At 39.7% G+C, this 14,434-nt stretch overlaps 1 protein-coding gene across 3 annotated transcripts in view; it reads right to left on the minus strand.

Moving 5' to 3' along the window:
- INTS7 (integrator complex subunit 7) overlaps positions 1-14,434 on the minus strand; it is a 99,674-nt gene that overhangs the window by 16,081 nt on the left and 69,159 nt on the right. For all 3 annotated transcript variants that reach the window (XM_017853042.1, XM_017853041.1, XM_017853043.1), the window contains 3 exons: positions 11,354-11,548; positions 10,724-10,827; positions 9,277-9,345 (listed from right to left, as the gene is read on the minus strand). In XM_017853042.1, the coding sequence (XP_017708531.1) occupies positions 9,277-9,345; positions 10,724-10,827; positions 11,354-11,548 (368 nt within the window). The remainder of the gene's footprint in view (positions 1-9,276; positions 9,346-10,723; positions 10,828-11,353; positions 11,549-14,434) is intronic.

Consider the following 14,434-nt stretch of genomic DNA (forward strand, 5'->3'; position numbering starts at 1 on the left):
TAATTTCTAAATACTTGGAAATTTTTCAGAAATCTTCTTCTTTTCTAATTTAATTATATCAGATAACATATTATTTTATTTCAATGCTTTAGTATTTATTGAGACTTGTTTTAAGGCCCAGCATATGGTTTATCTTGGTAAATGTTCCAAATGCACTTGAAAAGATGTATGCTGCTGCAGATGTTGTATAAATGTCAATTACGTAAAGTTGGTTGACAGTATTGTTCAAGTTGCTCTATAAATTACCCAGAAGGAAGTGGTGAAATCTCCAACTACAGTTGTAGATTTGTGTATTTCTCTTTCAATTCTGTCAGTTTTTTCTTTATATATTTGGAAGACCTGTCAGTAGGTCCATAATACTGAGGATTATGTCTTCTGGATGAATTGATCCTTTAATCATGATGAATTGTACTTCTTTCTCACTGGCAACACCCCCTGTCTTAAAGTATACTTTATATAATATTCATATGGCCACTACAGCTTGCTCAGGAGGGTTTGCATGTTATGTTATATCCTTTTCCATCTTTTTATTACTGTTAACCTATGTCTTTACATTCAAAATGGATTTCTTGTAGTAAGCATATAGTTGCATTTTGCTTTTTTTTTTTTTTTTTTTTTTTTTTTTGAGACAGGGTTTGCTCTGTCACCCAGGCTGGAGTGCAGGGGGTCTATCTCGGCTCACTGCAACCTCTGTCTCCCAGGTTCAAGTGATTCTCCTGCCTCAGCCTCCCGAGTAGCTGGGACTACAGGCGCATGCCACCATGCCCAGCTAATTTTTTTTGTATTTTTAGTAGAGATGGGGTTTCACCATATTGCCAGGCTGGTCTCGAACTCCTGACCTTGTGATCTGACCCCCTCGGCCTTCAAAATTGCTGGGATTACAGGCATGAGTCACTGCACCTGGCTGCATTTTCCTTTTTAAATCCAGTCTATCTTTATTTAGAATAAGACCACATATATTTACTGGTACGACTGGATTTAAGTGTACCATCTTTTGATTTGTTTTCTACTTTTTCTATCTGTTTCTGTTCCTGTTTTCCTCTTTCTCTGGCCTCTTTTGGATTAACTAAGTATTTTAGTATTACACTTTATGGCTCTACTGGCTTGTTTTATTTCTTGGTGGCTGCTCTAGAGTTTAAAATATTCACCCTCAGTTTATCAGAAGTTACTATCAAAAGATATACTACTAAATGTAAGATTCTTACTACTATATCCCCCTGTTGTCTTATTTCATATATTTTACTTCCATATGTTATAAACTCCTAAACATCATTTTTGCTATAAATGGTCAATTATCTTTTTAAAAATTAAAAAAAATTTACCATTTGTAATCCTCCTTATTCAGTTTTGTAGGTCTGAGTTTATATCTGAAATAATTTTCCTTCAGCCTAAAGAACTTCCTTTAACATTTCTTGTAGTACAGACTTGCTGATGGCATTTATCAGATTTTTTTTCTGAAAATGTCTTAATTTAACCTTAATTTATTGAACGGTATTTTTCCTGAATATAGAATTATAGGTTAACATTTTTTTTCCAGGACTTTAAAGATGTTGCTCCAAAAAACATCTTTTGGCTTGCAATATTTCTGATGAGAAATCAGTAGACATTCTGATCTTTCTTCCCTTCTAAATAATATTTTCTTCCCTTTTAAATAATACCTTCTCTTTAAAAAAATTTTCTCTTTATCATTGGTTTCCAGCAATTTCACTGTTACGTGTGCCTTGCTCTAATTTTATGTTTTCCCTGCCAGAGGTTCATTAAGCTTCTTGGCTCTGTGGGTTTATATGTTTAATTAAATATAAAAGACTTTTAGTCATTTAAATATTTTCTGTTCCCCTTTCCCTCTTTCTAGGATTCCAGTTATGTGCATATTAGTCTAAATGACATTACTCCACGGGCCAGCTTTGACTCTTCATTTTTTCAGCCTTTTTTCTTCCTCTGTTCTAATTTGGGTAGAGAAATTTAAACTGCTTTGTTGATTATATTCTCTTTGAGGGAACTGATATTGGAATCTCAGGCCTTACTAGATTGAAATCATAGATAGTGTAAATGCAAGAGCTGGGCAAGATGGCCGACTAGACGCAGCCTGGTGGAACAGCTGCCACCAAGGGACCAGGACGACTGGTCCTCTCCTAACAGATATTTAGAGGGAAGAAACTAAGGGTGGACAGAGGAAAGACACAGAAGCTGGGCTGAAGGGGAGGAAGCTGGGAGGGACCCGTGCATGGGGATATGGCACCAGGGGAACAGTGACTTGAACTGGCAAAAAACAACCAGCTACTGCAACAGGCCTCTGGAATCCTGGCAGGAGGAGATTCCTCCACCACTATGGACACGTGAGTTGGCACAGAGGGCTGCTTGGAGAAGTGTTAGGGGCCGTATTCTAGCCAATGCAGAGTCCAGAGTGTTTGGTGTTTGAGCATCTGTAGTGGAATATGGCCAGGGGCACCTATCCCTCTAGGCTTAACTTGCTGACTTGCTTTATAGGAGACTTTATCCCTACTAAGGAAACTGTCAGACCTCAAGTCTACAGGGCTGTCTTGAAGATCAGATGGGGCCAGTCCATCTGGCCTCTCCTGGGGCCCCAACCTGGCTGTGCCTGCTTGCAGTGCAGCCTTGGGTGTCCTGGGGAGCCTGCATCATAGCTCCTGTGCTGGGGGACTGTGCCTAACTGGTAGTGAGTTCCAGCACAGCAGTCCGGCTTGTGGACACGTGCCAGCTCACCTGCTCCCTTCCCATACTGGCAGCTTTCCCTGGGCCCATGGCCACCCCCCAACACTGCTTTGCCAACGTGTGTGCATAGGCAGATCTTGCCTCCCCAGTCCCACTAGTGCACATTCACCCTGCCCTGCCACTGCTGCTGGTGTGAGTGCATTCTGCCCCCATTACCCCTGCATTACTGCCGTTGCATTTGGAGCTCCTGTGCCAACATTGCCCTGGGAGTGAAACTAGGCATGAAGAACAGTGGACCTTCCCCTGCCCTAAGTGGCTACCTCCACCTGCACAGAGGGCACACACAGTTCTGTGTCCATCAGCGCCATGCCCCTATGCTTATACTACCACCAGTGCCATGGCACGCACGCACATCACTAACAAGGCCCCCGCACCCCACCAGTCAGCCGTGCTGCCTCTGCTGCTGCTGTGAAGGCCCACACAAAGGCCGGCATCCCAGACCTGCTAGCATCCTGCCACAGTGGACAAGTGTGCATCCCGTTATGCTGCTGCTGCTGCTGCTGGCATGTGCAACTGAGGATGGATCCTACTGCCATCATCCTAATGAAACGCTCTGGCTGGCACCACCCGTTGGATTGTAGTAACCAGTGGCCCTGGAGTACCTTGGCCCCTACCCAGCGCAATCAGTTCCTAGCCTGAAGGAGCCAGAGAACAAAGTTGAGGCTCATACCAGCCCCCCAGAACAGGCAGTCCAGGAGTTATGAGCTGAGCCTTGGCTCCCTAAAATCTTCCAGAAATGAAGCCAGTTGACTAAACCCGCTTTATACCACAACCAAACCCTCAAGGTCATCAAATAGGATTAAAAAAAACATAACAACAACAACAAAAAACATGCAAAGGACAGCAACTTCAAAGACTGAAGGACCATCAGCCCAAAGATAAGAAAGAACCAGTGCAAGAACTCTGACAACTCAAAAAGCCAGAGTGCCTTCTTTTTCCGAATGACTGCACTAACTCTCCAGCAAGCGTTCTGAATTGGGCTGAAATGGCTGGAATTACAGAAACAGAAATCAGAAAATGGATAGGAATGAAGATCATCAAGAAGCAGGAATACATTGAAACCCAATCCAAGGGAGCAAGGAAGCACAATAAAACGATACAGCAGCTGACAGACAAGAATAGCCAGCATAAAAAAGAAAGTAACCAACCTGAAAGAGTAGAAAAACACACTGCAGTAATTTCATAATGCAATTCTTAAAATTAATTGCAAAGCAGACCAAGCTGTGGAAAGAATCACAGAGCTTGAAGGTTGGCTTTCTGAGTAAGACAGTAAGACAAGAATAGAGAAAAAAACACTTTGGGAGGCTGAGATGGGTGGATCACTTGAAGTCAGGAGTTTGAGACAAGCCTGGCCACCATGTTGAAATCCCATCTCTACTAAAAATAAAATAAAAAAAAATTAGCCAGGTGTGGTGGCGCATGCCTGTAATCCCAGCTACTCGGAAGGCTGAGGCAGAGTTGTAGATTCTATTTCTTTACCTAATCCCATATTTCTCAGGGTTTGTGTTCATTCCTTTTCATTCTTTTTCCTCTATTTTTTTTTTTTTTTTTTCTGAGACAGAGTCTCACTGTTGCCCAGGCTGGAGTACAGTGGCGCGATCTCGGCTTACTGCCACCTCTGCCTCCCAGGTTCAAGAGATTCTCCTGCCTCAGCCTCCCAAGTAACTGGGATTACAGGCATATGCCACCACACCCAGCTAATTTTGTATTTTTAGTAGAGATGGGGTTTTCCTATGTTGGCCAGGCTGGTCTCAAACTCTTGACCTCAAGTGATCCTCCCACCTCAGCCTCCCAAAGTGCTAGGATTACAGGTAGGAGCCACCTCGCCTGGCCTCAACATTCTTAAAGAAAAGAAATTCCAACCAAGAAATTCATATCTGGCCAAACTAAGCTTCATAAGTGATGGAAAAATACAATCTTTTTCAGACAAGCAAATGCTGAGGGAATTTGTCATCACTAGACCTGTCTTATAAGAGCTCTTGAAGGAAGCACTAAATATAGAAAGGAAAGACCAGTCACTACAAAAATATACTTAAGTACACAGACCAGTGAGACACTGTAAAGCAACCATACAAATAAGCCTGCATGATAACCAGCTGCTATCATGACAGGATCAAATCCATACATCAATACTAACCTTTACTGTAAATTGGCTAAATGTCCCAATTACAAGGCACAGATTGGCAAGGTGGATAAAGAACCAAGACTCAATGGTATGCCAAGAGACTCATCTCACACGCAATTACATCCATAGGCTCAAAATAAAGGGATAGAGAAAAATCTACCAAGCAAATGAAAAATTGCAACAGCAGTTGCAATCCTAAATCAGACAAAGCAGACTTTAAACCAACAAAGATTAAAAAAAAAAAAAAAAAAAAAAAAAAAAAAGACAAGGGTATTACATAATGGTAAAAGGTTCAATTCAACAAGACCTAACTATCCTAAATATATATGCACCCAACACAAGAGCACCCAGATTCATAAAGCAAGTGCTTAGAGACCTTCAAAGAGACTTAGACTCCCACACAATAATGGTGGGAGAATTCAACACTCCATGACAGTATTAGATCATTGAGGCAGAAAATTAACAAAAATACTTAGGACCTAATCTCAGCACTGGATCAAATGGACCTGATAGACATCTACAGAATTTTCTACCCAAAAACAACAGAATATACATTCTTCTCATCACCTCATGGCATATACTCTAAAATCAACCACACAATTAGACACAAAACAATCTTCAGCAAATGCAAAAGAACTAAAATAATAACCACTTTCTTGGACAACAGCATAATAAAATTAGCAATCAATACCAAGAAAATCGCTCAAAGCCATACGATTACACGGAAATTAAATAACCTGCTCCTGAATGACTTTTTGGCAAGTAATGAAATTAAAGCAAAAATCAAGAAGTTCTTCGAAACTAATGAAAACAAAGAAACATACCAGAATCTCTGTAACATAGAGATTAAGAGAGAAATTAAGAGATTGAGAGAGAAATTTACAGCACTAAACACCTACATCAAAAAGTTAGAAAGACCTCAATTCACAAAATAACATCACAACTAAAAGAACTAGAGAATGAAGAGCAAATCAACCCCAAACCTGGAAGACAAGAAATAACCAAAATCAGAGCTGAACTGGAGACTGACACACAAAAAGCCATTCGAAAAATCAACAAATCCAAGAGTTGGTGTTTTGAAAAAAACATTAATATCTATTTGATAGACAGTTGGCAAGACTAATAAAGAAGAGAGAAGATCCAAGTAAACACAATTAGAAACAACAAAGAAGATATTATCACTGACACCACAGAAATATGAACACCTCTATGGACACAAACTAGAAAATCTGGAAGGAATGGATAAATTCCTGAACATATACACTCTCCCAAGACTGAACCAGGAAGAAACTGAATCCCCGACGAGATAGAAAATGAGCTCTGAAATTGAATCAGTAATAAATAGCCTACCAACCAAAAAAAAGCCCAGGACAAAACGGATTCACAGCCGAACTCTACCAGGTATACATAGAAGAGTTAGCACCATTCCTACTGAAGCTTTTCCAAAAAAATTAAGGAGGAGGGACTCCTCCCTAACTCATATACGAGGCCAGCATCACCCTGATACCAAAACCTGTGGAGACAAAACAACAAAAACCTCAGGCCAATATCCCTGATGAACATTGATGCAAAAATCCTCAAAAAATACTGGCAAACTGAACCCAGCAACAAATCAAAAAGCTTATCCACCACCATCAAGTAGGCTTTATCTCTGGGATGCAAGGTTGGTTCAACACATCCAAATCAATAAATGTGATTCATCACATAAATAGAACTAGAGACAAAAACCACATGATCATCTCAATCAATGCAGAAAAGGCTTTTTGATAAAATTTCATATCCCATTATATTAAACTCTGAATAAACTAGGAATTGAAGAAACATACCTCAAAATAATAAAAGCCACCCATGACAAAAACCACAGCCAATATCATACCGAATGGGCAAAAGCTGGAAGCATTCCCCCCGGAAAACTGGCATAAGACAATGATGCCCTCTCTCACCACTCCTATTCAACACAGCATTGGAAATCCTGGCCAGAGCACTCAGGCGAGAGAAAGAAATAAAGAGCATCCAAAGAAGAAGAGAGGAAGTCCAACTATCCCTGTGTGCAGACATTATACTATATATAGGAAAGCCCACAGTCTTGGCCCACAAGCTCCTTAAGCTGATAAACAACTTCAGCAAAGATCCAGGATACAAAATCAACATAAAAAGTCACTAGTATACCTATATACCAATAATAGTCGAGCTGAAAGCCAAATCAGGAATGCATTCCCATTCACGACTGTCAAAAAAGAATAAAATACCCAGGAATATGGCTAACTGGGGAGGTGAAAGCAAAACACTGCTCAACAAAATCAGAGATAACACAAACAAATGGAAAAACATTCCATGCTCATGAATAGAAGAAATCAATATTGTTAAAATGGCCATACTGCCCAAAGCAATGTATAGATTCAATGCTATTCCTATCAAACTGCCAATGACATTCTTCACAGAACAAGAAACTATTTTAAAATTCATATGGAACCAAAAAGAGCCCAAACAGCCAAGGCAATCCTAAGCAAAAAGGGCAAAGCTGGAGGCATCAGGCTACCCAACTTCAAACTATACTACAGGGCTACAGTAACCCAAACAGCATGGTACTGGTATACAAACAGACACACAGACCAATGGAATAGAATAGAGAGCCCAGAAACAAGGCCATGCACACCTACAACCATCTTATTTTTGACAAAGCTGACAAAAACAAGCAATAGGGAAAGGACTTCCTGTTCAATAAATGGTGCTGGAATAAGTGGATGTCATATGCAAAAGATGGAAACTGGACCCCTTCCTTACACCACAGACAAAAATCAACTCAAGATGGATTAAAGACTTAAATGTAAAACCTAAAATGATAGAACCCTGGAAGACAACCTTCAGGACTAGGCATGGGTAAAGATTTCAATGCAAAGATGCCAAAAGCAATTGCAACAAAAGCAAAAATTGACAAATGGGATCTAACAAAACTAAAGCGCTTCTGCACAACAAAAGAAACTATCCACAGATTAAACAACCTACAGAATGGGAGAAAATTTTTGCTAACTATGCATCTGACAAAGGTCTAATATCAAGCATCTATAAGGAACTTAAATTATTTACAAGAAAAAAACAAGTCCACGAAAAAGTGGGCAAAGGACATGAACACTTTTCAAAAGAAGACATACACATGGCCAACAAGCATATGAAAAAAACCTCAACATCACTGATCATTAGAGAAATGCAAATCAAAACCACAATGAGATACCATCTCACACCAGTCAGAATGGCTATTATTAAATCATTAAAAAATAACAGATGCTGGTGAGGTTGCAGAGAAAAGGGAACCCTTATACACTGTTGGTGGGAGTGTAAATTAGTTCAACCATTGTGGAAAGCACCACGGTGATTCCTCAAAAAGCTAAAACCAGAACTACCATTCGGCCAAGCAATTCCATACTGTGTACATACCCAAAGGAATAGAAATAATTCTATCATAATGACACATGCACACATATGTTCACTGCAGCACTATTCACAATAGCAAACACATGGAATTAACCTAAATGCCCATCAATGGCAGACCTGATAAATAAAACGTGGTACATATGCATCACTAAATACGATGCAGCCATAAAAAAGAAGACGATCATGTCCTTGGCAGGAAGATAGATGGAGCTGGAAGCTATTATCCTCAGCAAACTAACACAGGAACAGAAAACCAAATACCACACATTCTCACTTAGAAGTGGGAGATAAATGATGAGAACATATGGAAACATAGAGGGGAACACCACACACTGGGGCCTACCTGAGGGTGGAAGTGGGAGGAAAAAGAGGACCAGGGGTACTAAGCTTAAAATCTGGGCAATGAAATGATTTGTACAACAAACCCTGGTGACACGAGTTTCCCTATATAACAAACCTGCACATGTAACACTGAACTTAAAAAAGAAAGAGAATGCATATTCAAAAGAGAATACTATAATGGGAAGAAAAGGAATCATTCTTTAATGAAAACAACTATTTTGAATAATTAATTAGTTACTGGGGGAAGGGAAAAATTTAAAAGAGCAAAATCAGGGATATTTTGGTTTAAGAAGCCAAAGGAAAAAAATCTCAAGTTCAAGTTTAATTGTATCATTAACTCAATTTTTCACAGTTTAATTATAATATACGAGAAGAAACTGTTCATATTCAAAGAATTTCTTCCCAGTTATCTTTCCATGTTAACTTATTGAAAAAAGGAGGCAGGAGGCAAATAAACAGAGTCAGAAAATCTATGTTTTGTCACTAGTTACGTAACTCGGAGAAAATGCTGGAAGAATTCTTCCTTTTTGTTTTTACTTCCATAATACTTGTTCCAAAATACTCTTCTGATGATTCTGATGATTAGGTAAGACAATGTATAGAAAGCGTTCTGTAACTTCAACTATTATTAATATTAGAATTACCTTGCTGATTCTGGATCCAAAATCAGGGCTTCTATTGCATGAGATATCAGTAAACAGCTCTGCTGCTGTCTGGATTGATGTTAAGGTTACATATGAAAATAGAGAAGAAACCCACTATAGGTTTATATTACCTGAACACTAAACGGGTCAAGATTTGATTGCCTAGTGAAAGTAATCATAATGTTATCAACTCGAATGGTCTGGGGCTCTACCTTTTCTTTTTAAGGGATATACATTGTCTATAATAGCGATCCTCAGACTCTGTTCCAAGAAGGGTACTTCGGAGGCTACTACTGTGGGAAGGGGAAATCAAGTGATAGACCCCATGATTCAATTACAGCAACTCTGTTTTTATCTGTCTTAGATATAGGGGTTTTTCATAGGAGTCTGGGACAAGCAAATAAACGTTTCACTGATACAAGTTAAAAAAATAAAAACAAAAACAAAACACAGTGGTCTAAGGAGCCTTTATCCCAGAGGTTCCTAATCTAGGGCTCAAGAGGTCCGGCAACCCCCCCAAACTTATATGCATATTTTGGGTGTCTCTGAATATATGCATTTTGCAGGACAGGGGGCCCACAGCACTCACTGGGTTTCAATCAGTAAACTAAATGCCAAGAACTACTGATTGGTAAGTACTACAACTTAAAAAAAGAATTTCCATTCCTTCCTTTCAAAAGTGAAGTTGCTAATAAGAAAATACGGAGAACTTAGGAAGGGTTTAAAAGTGACCACTAGGCTGGGCACAGTGCCTTACGCCTATAATGCCAGCACTTTTAGGTGGATCACTTGAGCCTAGGAGTTTGAGACCAGCCTGGCCAACATGGTGAAACCCTGTCTCTACTAAAAATATAAAAATTAGCCAGGTTGGGGTGGCACGTGCCTGTAATCCCAGCTACTTGGGAGGCTGAGGCAGGAGAATTGCTTGAACCCGGGAGGCAGAGGTTGCAGTGAGCCAAGATCATGCCACTGCACTCCAGCCTGGGCAACAGAGTGAGACTCCATCTCAAAACAAAACAAAACAAAACAAAACAAAAGTGACAACTAATGCTACTGGAAAGATCATTAATAAAGGTGATAAAAACTAGGACTGTTAGCCACAAAGAAAGGTGAGGTGAAACACAAGTTCTTTGGTGGGAAAATGTGTTGTGCTGTCTGTTGTAGCTCAAGTGAGCACAGGTAAGCAACACTGGCTTTGGATGTTGCTTTGGATGCTCTTTCTGGATATAAAAAAAAAGACACCTTTGAATCATCATTTTTTGTTAAAATCACCTGGGTAAAGTTAAAAAGTAAGATTATTCTGCTTATATATTTTAAAGGGGAAACTATATAATAAATTTGTAGGGTTATCTAACATGTATTTTGTAGATAAGCATATCTGAGGTAGTCTATATTTAAAAGAATACTTCCAAAAAGAACAAGAAATACTAGGGCAAGCTTGGGATACAGTTCAACATTCCTTAAAGTTGCTGAGTCAGCATCAAAAGATGCCTGGTAAAGATCTCCATATCGAGAAGCAAGGCTTCGAAATTCTTCCATGGACTGTTTCATCTATAAAAAAAATCAATTATGACAAATAAACATGCTTTCATTATCGTATAAACAACACAAAAATCAAAACATAAAAAAGCATCTTTAAACAATAACTCAAAAAAATATTGCAGTCTTTTCACTGTCATTCCATTCATTTTCATAAACTTTGTTAAATAAAACAAAATGGCAAATGAAACTATACATGTTCACACGATTATTATATATGACATAGAAACAAAAACATTTGTATTTTAGCTTCTTCAAGTTCCACTAAAATAGTTTAGTTATAAATATTCTCAAGTTTTTTAAAAAAAAATCTATGTCCTTTCTCTTTATATAAATATGTAGCACCCATTGAGATACCATCAATCACTTTATCATTCTAATAACACATCAGCCTATTTTCAGCTAGACAGTTGAGTTAATAAACATTTATGATAATGTCTGAGTCAAACCACTGATTTTAAATTTCACAACTTTTCATCTTATAACTTCAAAAACCTCTAAAGTGTAAATAAAAAATGCACTGAAAGTTAAGACATGCCTGATTGGAGATGCGACCACACCTCTGAAGGTCATTTCCTAAGGTCATGGCAATTGTTGTGGCAATTGCAGGTGGAGGGCTTGTCTTCAGGCTATTACAAGTACAGATAAGTTGAGAGAAGGCTTGTAGAAGGTCAATCCTGAGTTTTACAAATTCACATTGAAAACTTAAAGGATTCAGTGGTGTACTAGCTGCCTGGAAAAAAAAAAAAAAGAGATATTTAAGACAAAGTAAACATAACAGTGAGATGGGGGGCAGTACCAAGTATTTATCAGTTTGTGGTCAAGGGCAGTAGTTCTCTAAAAACACTGATGGATAAAGACCTAAATGATAAAAAGAATAATGTAATATTAGAATGAAAAACATTGTTACTAAACACCAGCTCTGAAAAACTGTATGTACAATCACTATTCAAAGGTTCCTTACTGCCTACATTCACGAAGACCCCATAATATGTGGGTTGTCAAGAACATCATCAAGAAGATAATCACGGCTGGGCGTGGTGGCTCACGCCTGTAATCCTAGCACTTCAGGAGGCTGAGGCAGGTGGATCTCGAGGTCAGGAGATCGAGACCATCCTGGCTAACACGGTGAAACCCTGTCTCTACTAAAAATACAAAAAAATTAGCCGGGCATTGTGGTGGGTGCCTGTAGTCCCAGCTACTTGGGAGGCTGAGGCAGGACAATGGCATGAACCCAGGAGGCGGAGTTTGCAGTAAGCCGAGATCACACCACTGCACTCCAGCCTGGGTGACAGAGCAAGACTCTGTCGAAAGAAAGAAAAGAAAAGAAAGAAAGAAAATCACATAAGGGATGCTTCAAGGACATTACCATCCCCAAATCGCCTATTACCTTGCTACCTTCCTAGTCTGAAACTCCCATCACTGGAACCTTGAAAAGTTGGGGCAAAAGAAAAGAAAGATAAGGGCAGGAGAAATATGTTTCTAGACAGTCACTGTTTTAAAAAACGAACATTGCCTCAAAGTTACCTGCTTCCACAGTAGCCCAAATTTCTTTTCTTTTCTTTATTTTTTATTTTTTTATTTTTTGAGACAGGGAATCATTCTATCACCCAGGCCGGAGTGCAGTGGCACAATCATGTCTCACTGTAGCCTCAACTTCCTGGGCTCAAATGATCCTCCCACCTGAGTTTCTCGAGTAGCTGGGACTAAGGGTGCGCACCACCATGCTCGGCTCATTTTTTTTTTTTTTTTTTTGAGACGGAGTTTGGCTCTTGTTGCCCAAGTTGGAGTGTAATGGCACGATCTCAGTTAACTGCAACCTCCGTTTTCCGGGTTCCAGCAATTCTCCTGCCTCAGCCTCCCGAGTAGCTGGGACTACAGGTGCGTGCCACCACGCCCGGCTAATTTTTTATATTTTTAGTAGAGACAGGGTTTCACCATGTTAGCCAAGATGGTCTTGATCTCCTGACCTCGTGATCCGCTCGCCGCAGCCTACCAAAGTGCTGGGATTACAGGCGAGAGCCACTGCGCCTGGCTGTGCCCAGCTAATTTTTTGTAGAGACGGGGTCTCACTATGTTGCTCGGGCTGGCCTCAAACTCCTGTAGCCCAGATTAATTTTAAAAATAATTTCTGAATAGAGACTTCAGAAAGCACAGAGAGGACACCAAGGAAGAAGGGGTTATAACACACAAATAAGTTTCAATGAAGATGGAGGGGTGTCAGGAGTAAGTCTTGGGTAGCATTAGCTAGGTAGAAAAGGTAAATGGTAGGGCAAGCCAGGGTGGACAGAGAACTAAGAAAACCTTTAACTATTTGGCAACTGTCCTAGTGGAGATCCTAGCACTATGTAGTTTTAACAAAAGGCACATATTAAAAATGTGCTAATTTAACAATAAATGGAGGCATAGTGAAAATCTTCCTCTATGACATGACCCACTTAAAACACACTGATGCTGTTTCTTAGATACTATCTCACATTAGTCTTTCAGCAAAAGAGCCAGACATGATTTTGGGGTTCTAGAAGTCAGTTACAACATTATCCGGCCAATTTTATCTCATACTGACCTTAGCATAGCCGTCTCTACTATTAAGTGTCAAATGATCTGTTTCATTATTTGGTAGCATTCAGATTTTACTCTACAAATTAGTAAACCACTCTCCGTATTCTTTTTTTTTTTTTTAATTACACTTTAAGTTCTAGGGTACATGTGCACAACGTGCAGGTTTGTTACATATGTATACATGTGCCATGTTGGTGTGCGGCACCCATTAACTCGTCATTTACATTAGGTACATCTCCTAATGCTATCCCTCCGCACTCCTCCCACCCCACGACAGGCCCCAGTGTGTGATGTTCCCCCACCTGTGTCCAAGTGTTCTCATTGTTCAATTCCCCGCTATGAGTAAGAACACGGGGTGTTTCGTTTTCTGTCCTTGTGATAGTTTGCTCAGAATGATGGTTTCCAGCTTCATCCATGTTCCTACAAAGGGTGTGAACTCATCCTTTTTTATGGCTTCATAGTATTCCATAGTATATATGTGCCACACTTTCTTAATCCAGTTTAACATTGATGGACATCTGGGTTCGTTCCAAGTCTTTGCTATTGTGAATAGTGCCGCAATAAACATACGTGTGCATGTGTCTTTATAGCATCATGATTTATAATCCTTTGGGTATATACCCAGTAATGGGATGGCTGGGTCATATGGTATTTCTAGTTCTAGANCCCACCTGTGTCCAAGTGTTCTCATTGTTCAATTCCCCGCTATGAGTAAGAACACGGGGTGTTTCGTTTTCTGTCCTTGTGATAGTTTGCTCAGAATGATGGTTTCCAGCTTCATCCATGTTCCTACAAAGGGTGTGAACTCATCCTTTTTTATGGCTTCATAGTATTCCATAGTATATATGTGCCACACTTTCTTAATCCAGTTTAACATTGATGGACATCTGGGTTCGTTCCAAGTCTTTGCTATTGTGAATAGTGCCGCAATAAACATACGTGTGCATGTGTCTTTATAGCATCATGATTTATAATCCTTTGGGTATATACCCAGTAATGGGATGGCTAGGTCAAATGGTATTTCTAGTTCTAGATCCTTGAGGAATTGCCACACTGT

Source organism: Rhinopithecus bieti, unplaced genomic scaffold, assembly GCF_001698545.2.
Source record: "Rhinopithecus bieti isolate Rb0 unplaced genomic scaffold, ASM169854v2 scaffold_35166, whole genome shotgun sequence".
Lineage (NCBI taxonomy): Eukaryota > Metazoa > Chordata > Mammalia > Primates > Cercopithecidae > Rhinopithecus > Rhinopithecus bieti.